Genomic DNA, 18360 nt, shown 5'->3' with positions numbered 1-18360 from the left:
CAAACTTGATTCAAAGGCTTTGGCTCCTGAGATCGGTGCGCTGCCATCCAAAATGCTGGTACCACGATCGCTGCAGCGCCCGCTTTACCTGCCGCTTCTCGGGCGGTTCCAGGCGGCAGAGATCGTAGTAATAGCATTTTGGATGGCAGCGCACCGATCTCAGGAGCCAAAGCCTTTGAATCAAGTTTGATTGTGTCCCATCTAGCGTTCTCCACCCCCAACCCCAAATCTCTCCGGATCTGCTTATTGCTATTGCTGCTATTGCGCCCAGCTACTGTATCTCTTTGCTGCATGACAGATCCGGGCGGATTGGGGGTGGGTGGGTGGAGAACGCTAGATTGGGAAGTTAAAAACCTAGAATGGGACACAATCAAACTTGGTTCTAGGTTTTTAACTTCCCAATCTAGCGTTCTCCACCCACCCACCCCCAATCCGCCCGGATCTGTCATGCAGCAAAGAGATGACATATGATGAGTTTTGGATACAGCCCAGACAACCAAATTAAGGTGCACTTTAGTCAAATTTGATGGGACTTAATATGGACTCTAAACTCTGTTCAGCTCTATGATGGATTCATTCTGTGTTGCTTCTATGTTGTCAGCTCTTCACAGTGGAAAAGATCAGGAAACAGACTCCATAGGAAGTCTGTAACTATGTTATAATATCAGAGTCTTGCAAGCCTGCTTTAAGTTTTAACTTTCTTCCCTCTTACGCTCCAGTGAATCAAGTAACAGCTTCCTTGGGTCTCTTCTAAATATTACGGTACCTTGTTTCTCAGGACCTAATGAATGTTTCAGTCTTTTTAAATTATTCAGTGACTCTTACCTATTTCTCTAAAAATCACCTTCCTGATGCTGTAAGAAGTTTCCGAAGTTTCAATGCATAGCAGAAGTTCCCAAACCATAACTTCACTCATATGGGACAATCCTCACTGCTCACATAGTTGTCTTCACAACTATGTCAGCAGTGAGCATTGTCCCATATTTGCCATGTCAAATAAAAAGTGTGTATCTTGTTTTTCCATAAACATGAATGTGATTGAGTATTTCTATAGTCAAATAGCATTTTGAGAGATTGCAGTAAAATGCTATTACTACGATCTCTACCGCCTGGAACCGCCCGAGAAGCGGCAGGTAAAGCAGCGAAAAAGAGGAATTCTTGGGGTTCGAATAAAAACATTACAGCCTTATTTTTGTTACTTTCACTGTTTACTGACTTTACTGACTGTTAATGAGAGTAAAGATAGTTCTTAATATGTTACATGGTTGACATAAAATTGTTCTTAAACTGCTGTTAACTTTATACAGTTGATATAAAATATTTTACTACAGTATTTGGTTCAGAATCTTTTTTTTTCTAGATTTTCCTCCTTTAAAATTGGGTGCGTCTTATATTCCGGAGCGTCTTATAGGGCGAAAAATACGGTATATCTTTTTTCGGTATAAATGTGATGCCATGATGCATGTAAAAAAAGAATTAGGCTTGCATTGCAATAGTGCTTCCATCACTGTTGCTTGAGTTCAGGCTAGAATACATCCAAGGTCCCTTCCAACTCTGTTATTCTATTCTATTCTATTCTAGTCCAGTCCAGTCCAGTCCAATTAGATTCATAGAAAGAATGTGGATCATTCTTTGGATCATGGACTGGATAGACAAAAGTCACAGATTGAAACCTGAATTAAGGATATTTTAGGGCACCATTTTGAATATATGACCAAGATGTGTCATGCTTATAGGAAGAGTAAAAGATGATAAACAAGAAGTAAGAAAAAGTATGCTAGAGAAAATTGATGATGGAGGAAGAGGATGAATTCTATAGCTGTAATTTTTCAAATTTCAAAATGCTCACTAACACAAAAGACATGGGAGTAATAATTCTAATCTACAACTCTACAGTACTAAAGGCTGGTATTACCGTATTTGGTTGCAAAGCTACTATAACACACTTCCTTAATTTTTCCTGTAAATTCTGGAATTGTTTTTATTGTGATATACAAGTATAGTCTTAAAATGTTACTTTGATTTGATATTGTTAAATTTATGGTTTGAATTACCAAATAGAATAATTAAACCAGAAAAGGCAACCTCTTGAAGAAATGAGTACAATTTATGCTTTTGAAGTCAAGTTGAAGCTGTCATGAAATGACTATCATTTTAACTATCTATAGACAGATATAGAGACTGGGTTATTGTCAACATAGCTATAGCTACTGTATTTAAAACAGCGCTTATAGCAATATATTGGTTTTGTTTCTGTGCTTTCTCAAACTCATTTTAAAATATACTGGTTTCTTTCTCTGAACTATGAATTCATTTTAGATTTCTGCCTTTGTTAGGATTTCTTTCTTCATTTATTTTCCCTCATTTCTTTACTACTTACTTGGATTTTCCCATTATATATGTCCACAAAACTATGTTGTGATGTTGATGAAAAGCGTTGCCTCTCAGGTGATAGTATAGCGAGATCAGGATCTTCTAAATAAGGGAGGGGGGAATGGGGGACTGGAGAAGTCATTGCCAAAGAAACTGATTTCTCATTGGTCATTTAATCTACGTATCTGCTTTCCCACTGAAGGTAATTTCAGTGTTTTGGCTGCCAAAGCTGCCTAACCAATTGGATAAAGAAGCAAAATTAAGAATTTTATTTATGTATTTATATTTCATGCTTCTACACTGCTCACCTTCCTCAAGGAATAGTTCAAAGGCCATTAACACTGGACAATACCATTATGCCTTTAAATGGGTAAGGGCTAAAGGAATAACTAGGAAATATAAAAGCTGGAACTTTAAATATACCTTGTTTGCCTAGACTGATTAACTCAAATGATTGGATTCCTTGTATTTGTCATGAAGATGTGCATGCTACTCTAGCTGAGAGAGAACTAAGGCTGTAGTTGCTGCCTCAAGAAGGAATGGAGAAACATAGGATTTCGCTGAACTTGTTTAGAACTCGATGGTCTCACATGGAATGTAAAAAAAGGCCAGCAGGCCACTCAACAAGCTTTCTTCCTGAGCTGCTTTCCGTAGCTATTTCTCTTCTTCAGATCATGTGGAAAACGAATTGACAACTAGGGAGAGAACCAAGTGTTTTTGGGGAACACACTGGTGTCAAACTGTGGATCTGCTCTACTATGTTAATTAAGAGAATCCACATAATGAAGGGTAGCAAGCTGTTCATTTTAAATAAATAGCTGGAAGATTCTGGGAATTGATATGTGCAGTTTGAACCCACACTGAAAAATTAAAGCTAATTCAATTCTGTAATTATCTAATAACCCACTTGTTTACCGTATAACATTAAAAGAATTCAAAGATATCTGTAATCATCCAGCTTACATGCATGCTACATAAGGTACCTATATAAAAGCAAATGCTGACATTTATGCTGAACAGCTGAAGTTATCTTTTTACTGCTTATTTCATGGAATGCATCACAAACATTTCTGAAAGCAATATAAAGATAGGTCATTTTTCTGGGGGGAAAACCCTATAGTAGTCTTATAAATGCTATGTTACCTATGTTACCTTTAATATATTTTAGGTACAAACCTATGCAGAAAGTGGATGGAGTCTCAGATGGCTTTACAACAAGTGGTCAGCAAACAGGCACATCTGTTGAACAAACTGTGATAGCTCAAAGTCAACATCATCAACAATTTTTAGGTATGTGGAAAAAGAAACATGATCATCTTTAGCTAAAATACAGAATAAGTGTGGTTTTTTCAATAATCCATTGTAATTAATAGGACTATTTTAGAGAATGTAATAGGATTTTTTCAACTTGATAACAAAACAGATGTTGAATGTTTCATTAGGTTTGTAGGTGGAGTGCATTTTCTGACATTCTTTTTTGTTGTACTGGAGAATAAGACTGTTTTACTCCTCTATTCTATGACTATACTCTCTGAAATACCATGTTTCCCCAAAAATAAGACCGGGTCTTATTTTCTTTTGAACCCCCCCCCCCAAAAAAATAAGCACTTGGCCTTATTTTTGGGGAGGTCTTATTATTTTTGAGGTGCAGGAGGCGGCAAGTGTGGTCACCTCATGGCTGCTGCTCTGTTGCAATATTTTCGGGGATGGCTTATTTTCGGGAGGGGGCTTATTTTAGCACATGCGCTCAAAAGCCCGATTGGGCTTATTATCCGGGGAGGTCTTATTTTCAGGGAAACGGGGTATGTTAATTTAAAGCAAGGCTGGGAATTTTTAGATGTGGCTGAACTGTACTAGCATTTCTGATTACGCTGGCTGGAATGTAAAATCCATAGCTGTCAGGAGCAAAAGATCAGGCCCTGATGTCCAATTAATCTGGTTTATTGCTAAAAACCTATTCACAGAAAGTTTCTCAAGTAATGGTTAGCACCTGTTTGGAGTTAGATAAGGGGCAGCAGAATTCAAGAGAGGTTGGGCTTAGTTCAGTTGTGGCTATGTAAGGATTCTAGACTGATCCCCCTTTGAACTCTGCTCCTAGGTTGTTTTCCTAGAGTAGCTTAGTAGCATCAGATGGTCCCAATATAGTTTAAAAAACACAAAACAAGTGGTAGATAGGATATGTTCAGTGCTATTGCTAAAATATTGCCTTTGCACAAATATGTGCAAGATGAACTACTTCAGAATTATTTGTTCTCTGAATCAGTTAATCTTAATTACTGTTTGGGTGTGTACACTCACACATATATGTATACATATATACAATTATGGATTTATATCAATAATATCACTTTCACATAACACCACCGTTCATGGCTATTGTATTTTTTTTTCAGTTGGGCAATTCACAGTTTAAGAGTCAAGTCTAACACATTAATAAAATGTAGAAGCAGTGGGAAAGAGATAATTAAATGATGAATATCTTGGCTCAGCCAAAACTGGCATACAGAGATATAAGGTAGTCCTGTCAGAAGATGCTATACCTGAGAAGAGGGCAAACTAGGATGCACTGCCTGAGGAAATTAACGCTCCCTGTCTTTGAGGCTATATTTTCAAGAATTGATAGTGTTTTCTACAGTGGCATTGAGTCTGACAAACTGGGCATGCCACAGAAGTAATATTTTAGTGAACCTCTATTGTTGCAGGCAATAACTCTGAAGAAATTCGTCCTGGCTAAAGAGAATTTAGTTAAATATATGGGAATTCTACTAAACCAAGTCTGCTATTGAGTTTGGCTGAGGGCAACTGTTAAGATGCATTCAAATCAAATCCATTTATTTTGCAGTCATTAACTAAGGCAAATATGATAATAGGCATAAAGAAGAGACTAAAAGGATTACAATTGGTGACTTTAAGACACTTTTATTTCTGTATCTCAATTGAGAAGTAATTAAGCAAATGCAATTTTAAACTGTGTGAATTTTAGAATGTTTTTCTCAGTTCAAGGGAATTTAAAGCTGTGCTTTGTTCTGTAATGATTAGATCTTATCTGAAGTGATGTACTCACTTTTAGCTTCACTTTCAAATAGATGTAAATACTTTAGAATGGGATAGATGAGGTCATTGAAAATATCAATTATATATAAAACATAATTGTGTTAGGGTTCTAAATACCATGCAGAAATAAATCATTGTCCAAGGCAAAACATCCTTTAAGGTGCAATTTATTCCGCAGGCATGTTAGCACGGCTATGGAAAATTTCAACTCTGAATTACATCCTGTAAGTTCACCCAGTAGAAAGTTCATGATCTCTCCCCACACCCACAAACCCATCACATGTTCCAATCATCATCTTCCACGCTGGCATGTACACCCATCTTCTTCCGGCCAGGTGTCGAGATGCGAAGACAAAAGATGACCTTGGCTTCTACAAAAGAATGTCAACAATCCATTCTACAATCCTACTCCTTTCTATTCCCCCCTCCCAACTACTACACTATTGAAACAGCATAGAAAATTATAAGAAAGTGTGGCAGGCCAAAGATCCTAAAAAGAACATAACTACAGGCCTGACAGGCGGCCTCTCCTCAAAAGAAAAACGTTTCCTGCAAAGAGAATAACATAAAAGTTAACATAACAAAATTAACCACCTTTTCTCCACCCAGGGGAACCCCTTGACTTCTCGGGAAACTTCCCATTGACTTGCTTTCCTAACTTCTCCACTTTTAGGTTCCCACTGTTCACCCAATTAGCTTCAGACCAAGGGTAACTCTTCCAATGCACTAAGTACTGTAAGCAACCCCTATTCAGCCTGAAATCTACAATTTTTTCCACCTCAGATTGTGTTTCCCCTTCCATCACTACAGGAGGAGATTGAGCTTGGGTGGATGCTCTTCTGTTAGACCCAATTACTGGTTTCAATAAGCTACAATGAAATTCTGGGTCAATTTCCCCTAGACTTCTGGGTAGACTGAGTTGAACTGTAACTGGGTTAACTATCTTCACTATTGGGAATGGACCTAGAAATTTTGGACCCAATTCCTTGCTAAGCATTTCTAATATTATGTATTTGGTAGATACAAAAACATTGTCCCCCACACGGTAGGGGTTTAGGAGTGAGCGACGTTGATCATCTTGCTTCTGGTAGGCTTCTGCCGCAACTGCTAGAGCCTTCTTCGTATTCTCCCATCCTTTCTTTAGCATGTCCATCCATTCACTCAAAGACATGAAAGAAGGAGGTTCTCTAGGCAACTCAGGCATGGCAACAACTTCCATGCCACTGGTAATCTGGAAACCCGCTAATCCTCTGCTGCTGTGGACCGCATCGTTGTACGCCACTTCGGCGAAGGGTAGCAAGTCCGACCAGTTGTCTCGCTGATAGTCCACAAAACACCTGATGTATTGTTCCACCACCGCATTGGCTCCCTCTGCTGCGCCGTTCATGCTGGGATGAACCTCTGAGCTCAGTTCTTGTGTGGACCCAATAGATCTCAGGACCTCTCTCCAGAACTTGGCTGTGAACTGGACTCCGCGGTCTGAAATGATCGTCTTGGGTACTCCATGCAGGCGATAAATGTGTTTCACAAACATTTTCGCTAATTCGTTTGCGGATGGCAATCCTGAGCAAGCAATGAAGTGTGCCTGCTTAGAAAACAAATCAATAACAGTCCAAATTACTTTATGCCCACTGCTGTCTGGGAGTTCCATGATGAAGTCCATTGCGACCTCTTCCCATGGCCGTTTCGGGCTCTCTGCTGCAGGTGCTGTAGGTTCTGGGCTCTTGGATCCAATCATCCACGGCTGGCCTTGTTCCTCCTCCGAGGCCTCCCCTTTGGTAGGACTCTTCGTCACCTGAAGTTGGGGGTCCTCTTCCAGAGGTCGGTTGGGCATTTCCCCCTCCGAGGCCTCCCCCTTAGTTGGACTCTTTGTCACCTTCAGTTGGGGATCCTCCTCTAGAGATTGTTTGCCCTTTTCCTCTTCCGAGGCCTCCCCTTTGGTAGGACACTTCGTCACCTTAAGTTGGACATCCTCTTCCAGAGGCTGTTGGCCCAGATGACTTTTCTGTGCGGGCATCTGGGGCCCTCTCTTAACCACCGTGGCAATTGGTACACACGTTTGTTCTTCGGCAATTCCCTCCTCCGAGGCCTCCCCCTTGGTAGGACTCTTTGTCACCTTAAGCTGGGGATCCTCTTCCAGAGGTCGTTTGCCCAGATGACTTTTCTGTGCTGGCATCTGGGGCCCTCTCTTTACCACCATGGCGACTGGTACACACATTTGTTCTTCGGCAATTCCCTCCTCTGAGGCCTCCCCCTTGGTAGGACTCTTCGTCACCATAAGTTGGGGATCCTCTTCCAGAGGTCGTTTAGGCTTTTCCCCCTCCGAGGCCTCCCCCTTAGTTGGACTCTTTGTCACCTTAAGTTGGGGATCCTCCTCTGGAGAATGTCTGCCCTTTTCCTCTTCCGAGGCCTTCCCCTTGGTAGGACACTTCCTCACCTTAAGTTGGGGATCCTCTTCCAGAGGTTGTTGGCCCAGATGACTCTTCTGTGGTGGCATCTGGGACCCTCTCTTTACCGCCGTGGTGGTTGGTGCGCACGTTTGTGGCATTGGGGCTGGAGCCAAGCACTCTGACGCTCTGTGGCCAAGTTGACAACAATGGTGGCATTTAATTGGGCCCCACGAGGAATGGAACCTAATTACATCTCTAAACTCAGGAACCGTTTCATCACACTGCCTTGCTCTCCAACTTGCAGCTGCCCCCTTGGTAAACCCTTCTTCCATGGTGGAGATTGCTTCTCTGTAGGAAGGTGGGGTAAGAACCACTTGGGGCCTTGCAGGTGCACATTTTCCCGCCATCCACAATGCAGGCCTCTGTTTGGTAATCCCTTCTTCCATGGAGATTTCTTCTCTGTAGGAAGGTCTGGTAAGAACCTTTTTGGGCCTTACAGGGGAGACTGGAACCGGTGGGGAGGTCAATCCCTCGGTTGGCCACTGCCCAGCTTTCTGCCATGGTGCCATCTGCTGAGGGAGGGCAGGTGCCCACTGGCATCCCTCCCATCCATGACCTGGGGTTAAGACCCATCCCGGGGTTGCCTGCTTCGCAGGTTGCAGCTCAACCAATGATGGCTGGCTAGGGAGTTTTACGTGCCAAGGACCCTCCTGCTGGCTTGGAGGAGTTATGGGCCAAGTAGGTGCCCTTTGCTGGCTTGGATGAGTTATGGGCCAAGTAGGTGCCCTTTGCTGGCTTGGATGAGTTATGGGCCAAGTAGGTGCCCTCTGCTGGCTTGGAGCATTTCCCCATGCTGATGGCAAAGGAGTTGGTAAGTAGCATCTCTTCCATCCAAGTCCTGGGAGGAAAGCCCAATTTACTGCCCAGTTTGCTTCATTTACTGGTTGCAGCCCCATTTGTGGTGGCTTGCAAGTGACAGATGCTGGAAAAATCCCTTCTTCCTGCCTCCTTTGAAATTCCCATTTTAAAAGGGAATCTTTCTCCCAACTAGTTGCAGGGTGACAAGCCATTTCATTTATTGCCGTCTGGAAGGAGCCCAAACCTCTGTTCTAGGTTTTTTTTTTCCCAAGCCTTGTTTCCAAGCTGGGGGGAAGGAGGGGGAGCATGCACTCACAATTTGCTGAAGAAATATTTCTGCGACCTTCCTTCGTCTTGTCGTGTCTCCTCCTGCATTCCTCCTGATGCAATTAAACTGGAAGCAGCATTCCATTGCATTTGAAGTTCCGCACTCAGCTTCTTATCACCAAAAGCTTCTCATTTATTCTTCGCTGATATTTACGCTGTCCCGGTCAGCATTGGGAATGCCGAGACCCCATCACCAGATCTTCCATCACCAGCCCTTCCCCCTTGATAGGGGGAGGGAGCTAGTGAAATATTTTTAAAGTAGAGAGTTGAAATAATGTTAGGGTTCTAAATACCATGCAGAAATAAATCATTGTTCAAGGCAAAACATCCTTTAAGGTGCAATTTATTCCGCAGGCATGTTAGCACGGCTATGGAAAATTTCAACTCTGAATTACATCCTGTAAGTTCACCCAGTAGAAAGTTCATGATCTCTCCCCACACCCACAAACCCATCACATGTTCCAATCATCATCTTCCACGCTGGCATGTACACCCATCTTCTTCCGGCCAGGTGTCGAGATGCGAAGACAAAAGATGACCTTGGCTTCTACAAAAGAATGTCAACAATCCATTCTACAATCCTACTCCTTTCTATTCCCCCCTCCCAACTACTACACTATTGAAACAGCATAGAAAATTATAAGAAAGTGTGGCAGGCCAAAGATCCTAAAAAGAACATAACTACAGGCCTGACAAATTGTATGAGGAAAGATGGGGAAAATTGCATATGTTTATACTGGAGGAAAAAGGAGTAGCACAAGACCACTGTTCATATACCTGGAAAACTGACATATATAACAGGCAAAAATGTCTTTTATAATTCCCAATAGATTTGGATTAGTTCCAATGGACTGAATTTAAAAGAGGTTAGAATGTAATAGAACATTAGGAGAAACATTTCCCTCTTTTGACATATTCTAGCTCTGTATTTCCTGCTTCAAATCATACCCTTTCAAAATTTATTTTATTATTCCACTGAATGTAGCACATGTTCAACAGATTTGGTTATTTTGTTGAAAATATTGAATTTAGAATTATAGACTCTTGATTCAAATTGCAAACAAATTAAATTATACATCATCTTGCCAAATATTTCTGCTTTTGGTTTTGAATCCAACACATAGTCCTTTGGGGTATTTATTTCTTAATATTATTCATTGTTCTCTTAATTATATTATGATTGACACAGTCCACAATATAATTCTTCTATTGGGTTGTCATGGATACAGATGCATCTCGAGCACTTCCAGAGTTTGGAGAAGTTGAAATCTCTTCGCTGCCAGATGGTACTACTTTTGAGGATATTAAGTCTTTACAGAGTCTCTATCGAGAACACTGTGAGGTAAGGAAGAGGGACTCTACAAAACAAGTCATTTGACCTTTGAGTCTCTCTTATAAAATACAAAATTCCAATTGTCTCCATTCCTTTCCGTTTCTGTTTTCTGAAAATGTTGCTAAGTGAAATAATGCTTCACATAATATGTATTGTATGTCTAAAATGCTGTGGGCATAGACAAAGAATAGAAAGCTGGTTTTGCTTTTTAAAGTCTTCTTTGCATTATGTTAAGTTCTGCCATCATAAAAATCAGTCATGGTTAAGCAGTGGCAAAATGGAAGACTCCAGATATAAAACAAAATTAGTGTTGCAAACAAAATTGTCTTGAACACTGCTGAAAGATCTGAAGCATTATATGATTATTGGATGAAGCAATTATTTTAACGTGAATTATTTAGAGAATAGTTGAGGGACCTGGCCTACATTCTAGAATGTGGGGAGAGGGAAGCTCAATGCCATTAGCCCATCACCATGAGCCATAGTGGTGCAGAGATTAGAATGCAGTACTGCAGGCTACTTCTGCTGAATGCCAGCTGCAATTTGGCAGTTAGATTCTCACCAGCTCAAGGTTGACTCACCAGCTCAAGGTTGACTCAGACTTCCATCCTTCCGAGGTGGGTAAAATGAGGATCCTGATTGTTGGGAGCAATGTGCTGACTCTGTAAACCGCTTAGAGAGGATGGTAAAGCACTGTGAAGCAGTATATAAGTCTACGTGCTATTGCTATTATTATTAGGACTTACTTTCACCTTTGCACATCAAGCACAGCTACTACCAGAGGATTGTGGTATGATCCAAAAGACCTGGACAACATCAGGCTACTCACTTCTGTTGCAGAAGGTGATGGATTCAAGAATTACTTTGTACTTTATGAGGAGAGCATCTTCTGCTGTCTAAAACACTACTCAACTGTTAACAGGTGGACAGTGTCAACTTAGACATCAACACTGTCTCCTTTCTCAGTTGATAATTATGGAACTCCTTTAAAATTACTACTTACCTGACATCATTCAATTTATGTAGGTCAGCCTTTCCATTGTCATTTACTGTCTATATTTTTACTGAACGTCTGTGTAAGGCAGGATATATTTTTTCTTCATATCCGAAATTATTATAAGGATAATCCTTGTGAATGCCGTAATAAGTCTGTTTATGAAAATGACCAATCGAATGACCCAATTACTGCATAATTGTGCAGTGCGAAAAGTTTTTTATTGGGAAATGAGTCCCACTGAGCTTGCTGGGGTTTATTTTCTTATAAACTGCAGCCATGGTATTTATCATTAAATAAAGACAAAATGCAAACCGGTATTTGCTTTGGATTTTCAGGCAATATTGGATGTTGTAGTGAACCTTCAGTTTAGCCTAATAGAAAAATTGTGGCAGACTTTTTGGCGCTATTCTCCCTCAACCACAACTGATGGCACTACTATCACTGAGCCAAGGTTAGTATCTACCTTAGACCTTGGGTATTCAGTTTATAAACAAACAAAATAAAATCTACCTTTTACATCCAAAGGAATGCTGGCCTTTAAGTTATTAAAATAAAAAGTTTCATTTTATTATGAGGACTGCAGCATATAGTTGTATGCATATCACTTTATTTTCTGTGAATAGGACAGTTATTTTCTCATGGGATAATTCCAAATTCAAAGCCCATTCTTATCACTGCTGCATAAAACTGTGCACCTTGGTTAAAACTATGGAGGCCATGTATCAGCCATTACAGCACAAAACGCCTGAGGGCAACTAAGTGTGTTTCAGACATCTCGAATGTTTTATTTGTAAAAGCTTTGAAATCCATTGTTCTTTTTTAATCTTCATGTAAATGCATTTTCATTTATTCATTTAATACATTTGTTCACACCAGCAATCTGAGTGAAATAGAAAGTCGACTTCCGAAAGCAAAGCTGATAACTCTGTGCAAAAATGAGTCAATTCTGAAATGGATGTGTAACTGTGACCATGTGATGTACCAGGCTTTGGTGGAGATTCTCATTCCTGACGTCCTTAGACCTATTCCTAGTAAGTTGAATATAGATGACGTCTTGTAAGGATTTTTTTTTTCCTACTGGTGATCTTTTGCCTACTGTACCTCCCAAGGAACTCATTAGGAGTGATTTTCAAAGCTATAGAAATAGTGTGAGTATAATCATTTTTTATCTGGAGCGTAGAAAAATACACCATACTGTAATAAATAAATACATCATACCGTAATAAATGTTTGACGGCTCTTTTTAAACCTAGATTTCAACATCTAGCAGATATTATTTGAATTGTGGGGTTGGGGTTTTTTGGGTGCCATGAAGCAAATTCTTTGCTTTATGGAACAAAAGAAATATTGCTTGAACTTTTTTCCTGGTCTATGAAATAGATGTGAGGGTTCAAATAGTTGTGTTTTTTTAATGTCAAATTTGTTTTATATTTTTCCAAATTCAAATAGGAGACCAGCTAGCATATAGTGGTAAATCTCCAGCTGTGTAATGTGTCTGTAGTACTTTCTCACCAAAAGAAAGCTTTTTGGTATATTATTGGCAAATGATACAACTGTACTTTCGCTCCTTGCATGGTTATATCAAAATCTGTGTCAGTATACTTACAGAAAAAGGTGTGACCCATCTAAATTCAGTATTTCAATCCACCCCAACCCTGCCACAGATGTAGTATTAACATTTTCTTCCACCTTTAATTTTGCTAGCTTCTCAATCTTTTAAAAATGCAGCATTGATACAACATCTGCTTGCAAATATTACAGGTTGATTAGCCATCCATTATTGGGAAAAAATTTTTTTAAGAGGAGAGTGTCCTTTTCAGTGAGGCAATTATTTAGGCCAATGCAGTGTAGTTTGTTGTTCCATTCAGAAACTTGATTTACCCTGGTTTTTAACAAAACATATTTCTATTATAAAACATTATCTAAGCACTATAATAAATGTTGAATTTTCATCCATTAATAGTAATAGTCAATAGTTTTGAGAGGGGAAAAAGCGATGTAATTGCACACTCATTGTGTTCTATGAATGATTATTTTGTAATTCAGTTAGATGCACTTGTTTCTCCAAGGGATCTGTAATGTATGAAGCATTTTTCTTTTGAAGCCAGTAGAAATGTTACTATGGTAATTGTTAACAAACATTCAAAAAATGTGTATCTATCTTTGAAGGAGAGTACACCACTTTCACTTACGAAAGAGACTGAATAAAAACTTGCTATTCTTATTATTTTTCGTATAATGTGTTTTTATGGAGCACAGTCAGTCCATATGTCAATGATGTCTTCTGTATTGTTCTAAAATACAAAGAGTTGCTATAACCAAACACATGGAAATTCTGCTTGTTTTAACCCCTGAAAGCAACAGACAACATTATTTAACATTGGAAATCTAAATACCAACATTTGCTGTGGTCTAAAAATTAATCTGAATGACATCTATGAGGTTAAATGAATATTAACTGTAGTAACAACAACAATTTGCAGATGATAGTTTTTCCTGGTTATTTACAATTAGTCAAGAATTTGATCTATGTTTTCATTCTGTTCCTTTAACAGGTATTTTTCCCCATTATGTTATTTGTTTGTTTTGTAATTTATCAAGAAACTACTAATTGTTGAGAACTATGTTGTCAAAATTCAATTCAGTTTATTGGTGTACTCTGCTGAATTTGAGGACAAAAGAGGAAGCTTTGTTTCATTGACATCTTTAAGTCATCTTGTCCAGGTGACTTCATCCAGCAGCTTGATAGAGATATTAAAGAGTATGAAAGATATGTTGAGATTTTGTAGAGTCTACACCTTAAGCACTGTCTAATCCAGCTGCAGTTCCTTTGTGTTATATTTTGAAATTGATTCTGCAGATATCAGTGAAATATTATATGACATGATACCCCTTCCCTCCCCAATATTCATTGCACTTAAATCCTTCATTTTTATGGACAGAGAGAGAAAAGGGGAGGGAGGAAAGGAGCTAAAGATGGGTTATAACAGGGCTGTCAAACTTTTGGCCTGTGGGGCAGATATGTCATGCGCTGGCCACGCCCATGCCCGATTTAGCGAAGGGGGGAAGTCCCAATACGTCATGTGATGCCGCCATGACAACATGTGTTTGACACCTCTGGGTTATAGGGAACATGGTGTTTCTCCTAATTTTGTTCCCCCAACATCAACTTATTAGGTTGGCTATACTAAGAATGAATTCTGTGGTGGAGTTGGGACTTGAAACTAGTTTTCTATAATCCAAAACCAATACCTTCATTCTTGCTACATTGTTGGTATTATGCAGCCCCAATTAGTCTATTATTAACTCATCCAGATATCATATCATAAAGTGATGCTTAAGAGCATCACTACAGATTAAGAGAATGGATTTCAGACCAATGATTTTAAAATGGGGGGGGGGGGAAGGGAAAATGTTACTGTCTCGGTCACTTTCCTTGTCATTGGCTTCTCAAACCCAAGTACTCTTTTCTTTTCTCTTTTACTTAAATAATTAAGTAATCCCATTCAGTGGTCTCTTTGGCCAGCACATAATTGGCATCTAAACAAAATGAGAACAGAGAATAGTTGACTGAATATAGCAGACTTAACAAGGGGAGCTAAACCTTTTGGAAGAGTGCTTTTCATAAAATGCACATATACAGAACACAAAACCAAATTAACCAGGAAGTTCAAATGATGGTAGCTCTAATAAAATAATTGACCATATTTACTGAAGTGTAAGATGAATTAAGGTGATTCTCCAAAAAGAGAAAATGAAGAATGAGACAACATATCGTAAATCTATATCACGGTCGTCTTTCTTACTGCAGGTAGTCTTTGGCTTCCAACCACTTGTTTAGTGACCTTTTGAAGTTACAATAGCATTGAAAAAAGTGATATAGATCTACGATTATATTTAGTAACCGGCATGTATTTATAATGATCGCAATATCCCGGGGTCATGTGAGGACCTTTTGCAACCTTCTGACAAGTAAAGTCAATGGGAAAGTCAGATTCACTTAACAACTGTTTTACTAACTTAACAACTGCAGGAATTCACTTAACAACTGTGGCAAGAAAAGTTGTAAAATGAAGTAAAACTCACTTAACAACTGTCTTGCTTCTCAGCAGAAATTTTAGGTTCAATTGTGGTTTTAAGTCAAGGATTCCCTGTATATCTGCTTGGTTGCCAGCTCTTTCTGAAACTAATTCTGAAGATTTTCTCTTCAGTAAATCTGTGCATGTGACATATATCTCTGTGTACATATGTGAGTATATATATGAGTATATATGTACCCTGGGGAGAAAATGCATTTTTAAAAAGGTTAATGTCAGGATTAAAAATTCAGATGATAATGATTATGACATATGCATGGTGTATATGTTTGTCAAACTAATAAGTGCTAAGCTAATTGAGTAAAATAAGGAAACGCTTATGACTTCTAATCCTACCCAGTTTGCTGCTATTGAAAGAGGAACAGGATAAGAGCAGGGGTGAAATGCTACTGGTTCGGACCGGCTCGTCCAAACCAGTAGTTTTCCCGAACCGATAGTAAAATAAATGCTACCGGTTCGGGCGAACTGGTATTTCTGACAATCAGCTGTGACGCATGATTTAGATTAGGTAGAATTGTCAGATTTCCTGCTTTCTAGCTAATCTAAATCGCGTGGCACAGTGGATTCCCCCCTTCCTCGCTGTTCTATTTACCTTTGCAGACTTGGAAGGCTTCAAAATGTTCCTTTTTAGCGCTGCATAGGCGCACCTCATGCACGCAAAGCGCACTTTCGGTACCAGACTCACCGAACTGGTAACCGACTTTAGAGGATTTTCCCACTGGATAAGAGCATACTACCCCAGCTCCCCTCCTTGCCTCTAGATGTAGAAAGTTACAGTCTGCATTGAAATAGAAAAGGAGGAAACCACAACTCTCATTTCTGTCTCCCCAAGAATGCGAGCTCTAGAAAAATGCATGGAGTTCCCCAGTTGAAGGGGCTCCATTTGTTCTTCATACTCTGTGGTGCAGAGGAGATAAGAGTGGCTTCTTACATTCTCTACTTCAGTCACTCACTTGCATTGCAGGTAGCCCTCGACTTACGACCACAATATGACCACACAAAAAATCTGTTGCTAAGTGAGACATTTGTTAAGTGAATTTTGCCCCATTTTACTAATTTTTCTTGCCACAGTTGTTAAGTGAATCACTGCAGTTGTTATTTTAGTAGCACGTTTGTTAAGTGAACCTGGCTTCCCGATTGACTTTGCCTGTCAGAAGCTCTCAAAAGGTGATCATCATCCCGAAAATATGCCAGATGGAAGAGGAAAATATGCAATCACAATAATAGAAAGAGGAAAGGAATAAAGGAAACGTAGGAAGAGGGGAGGAGAAGAGAGGAAAGGAGAGGGAAAGAACAAAGAGAAAAAGAGAAGAAGGGAGGGAGGGGTAGTCAGAGTAGAAGAGAGGGTATGAAGGGGAAGAAGAGGATAGGAGTGGGGGAGAGGAAGGGGAAGAAGAAAAGGGAAAGGAGAGGAGGAAAGAAGAAGGGAGGGAGGGAGAAAAGGAAAGAAAAGCAGAGTTCTGGTAAAATAAAATAGGTGTATGGGATGTTAAGCAAAGCAATCCCGATTATATATTTTAACTTTTATATGGAAAAATGAATTTTTAAAATTGTTAATACACAATGTTAATGGTAACCATGAGAATGTATATCTGTAAATGTATGTATGATATTAAAAATAAAAAACTTTTTTTTAAAAAGGTGATCCCATGACCCCAGGACTTTGCAATTGTTATAAATATGAACTAGTTGCCAAGCACCCAAATTTTGATCACATAACCATGGGGATGCTGCAATGGTTGTAAGCATGAAAAACAGCCATGTCACTTTTTCCATGCCATTGTAATTTCGAACAGTCCCTAAGCGAACTGCACCTTCCCCAAATGCCTTGCTTTCAGCAAAATTTCTTTTGGCTTGCATATGTAAGATTCTCTTCTGCTTCAAAGATTATTATATGGGACAGTGGAATCCATATTCCTCTCTGGTAAATATAGTAGTGAATAATTCAAGCAGCAGAAACACACTCTGATCTGATGTTGAAGTCTCATATGAGAGTTCCTTATAACAATAATCAGAATAATCTACTAAAATTCAGACGGGTGATTCCATATTAATGTCTTCCCCTTTGGTAGTTGAAGTCCTGGTAGTAAACCATTAACTTCTTTTTAATGGTGGTCAGTAATCTGAAGTTGGTTAAAAAACATAGAGTAGGGAAGAGTAGTTTCAACACTCCCCCCAAAGAAAACATCCCAATTGCCAGATACAATCCTTGAGCAAATTTTAAGCAGTATAAAATTTAACAGACTGACTTGTCCTTGAAGAACAAAAGGAGATGATATGGGGAAGGAGCCGAAGTCGCGACGAGATGACGTACGATCTCAATGCTCTGAGATCGCAGTTGATACTTTTGCCACTGGGTGGTCCAAACGGACCTAAACCGTCCTGCAGAGATGGTGAACAGGAAGAATACGTCTTGCTGATCTCAGGGACATCGCAAAGTCCCTGATTGATCCAAGAGAAGTTCTTCAAGCCGGTGACAAAAAATCCAGCCATTTGGCTGAAGTCGGGGCAGCTCCAAAACGGAAATATATGGAAAGAGAAAGTGTTTCCAGCTGATGAGGAATTTTTACTGTTTTGAAAATGACTGCCTATAAAAAACTTAAAATTAATTTAAATTGGAGAACAGAAGAAATAAGCGGCGATTTTAAATTTGGAATGGTTTTGGACGGTGGGTTATCTTACTTTTTAAACGCTATCTTCACGTATGGAATTTATGCAAGCCTTTTAAAACGAATGGATTAAGTTTTCTTCTATTTTTTTTCTCTTACTGTTCTTTGTAACCTTTGGACTAAAATTCTCCTCTTTCATTACTGTGGGTATTTTTCTAACTCATTTAAGAATCTGACTTTTTGTTTTAACCTGAAATATAAAAAAGATACAAAAAGAAAAAGAAAATTGCAACATTGCAACAATACCACTGCTACTTGGAGG

At 39.4% G+C, this 18360-nt stretch overlaps 1 protein-coding gene across 1 annotated transcript in view; it reads left to right on the top strand.

Annotated features, from left to right (window-relative positions):
• Window positions 1-18360, top strand: part of RFX3 (regulatory factor X3) — a 192687-nt gene that overhangs the window by 149929 nt on the left and 24398 nt on the right. The window contains exons 8-11 of the mRNA XM_081942899.1: window positions 3542-3663; window positions 10232-10344; window positions 11668-11783; window positions 12209-12363. Of these exons, the coding sequence (XP_081799025.1) occupies window positions 3542-3663; window positions 10232-10344; window positions 11668-11783; window positions 12209-12363 (506 nt within the window). The remainder of the gene's footprint in view (window positions 1-3541; window positions 3664-10231; window positions 10345-11667; window positions 11784-12208; window positions 12364-18360) is intronic.

Source organism: Natrix helvetica (assembly GCF_964273705.1).
Source record: "Natrix helvetica genome assembly, chromosome: 2".
Taxonomy (NCBI): Eukaryota; Metazoa; Chordata; class Lepidosauria; order Squamata; family Natricidae; genus Natrix; species Natrix helvetica.
Note: the sequence above shows the minus strand (reverse complement) of the source record. Positions and strands in the feature narration are given on the sequence as shown.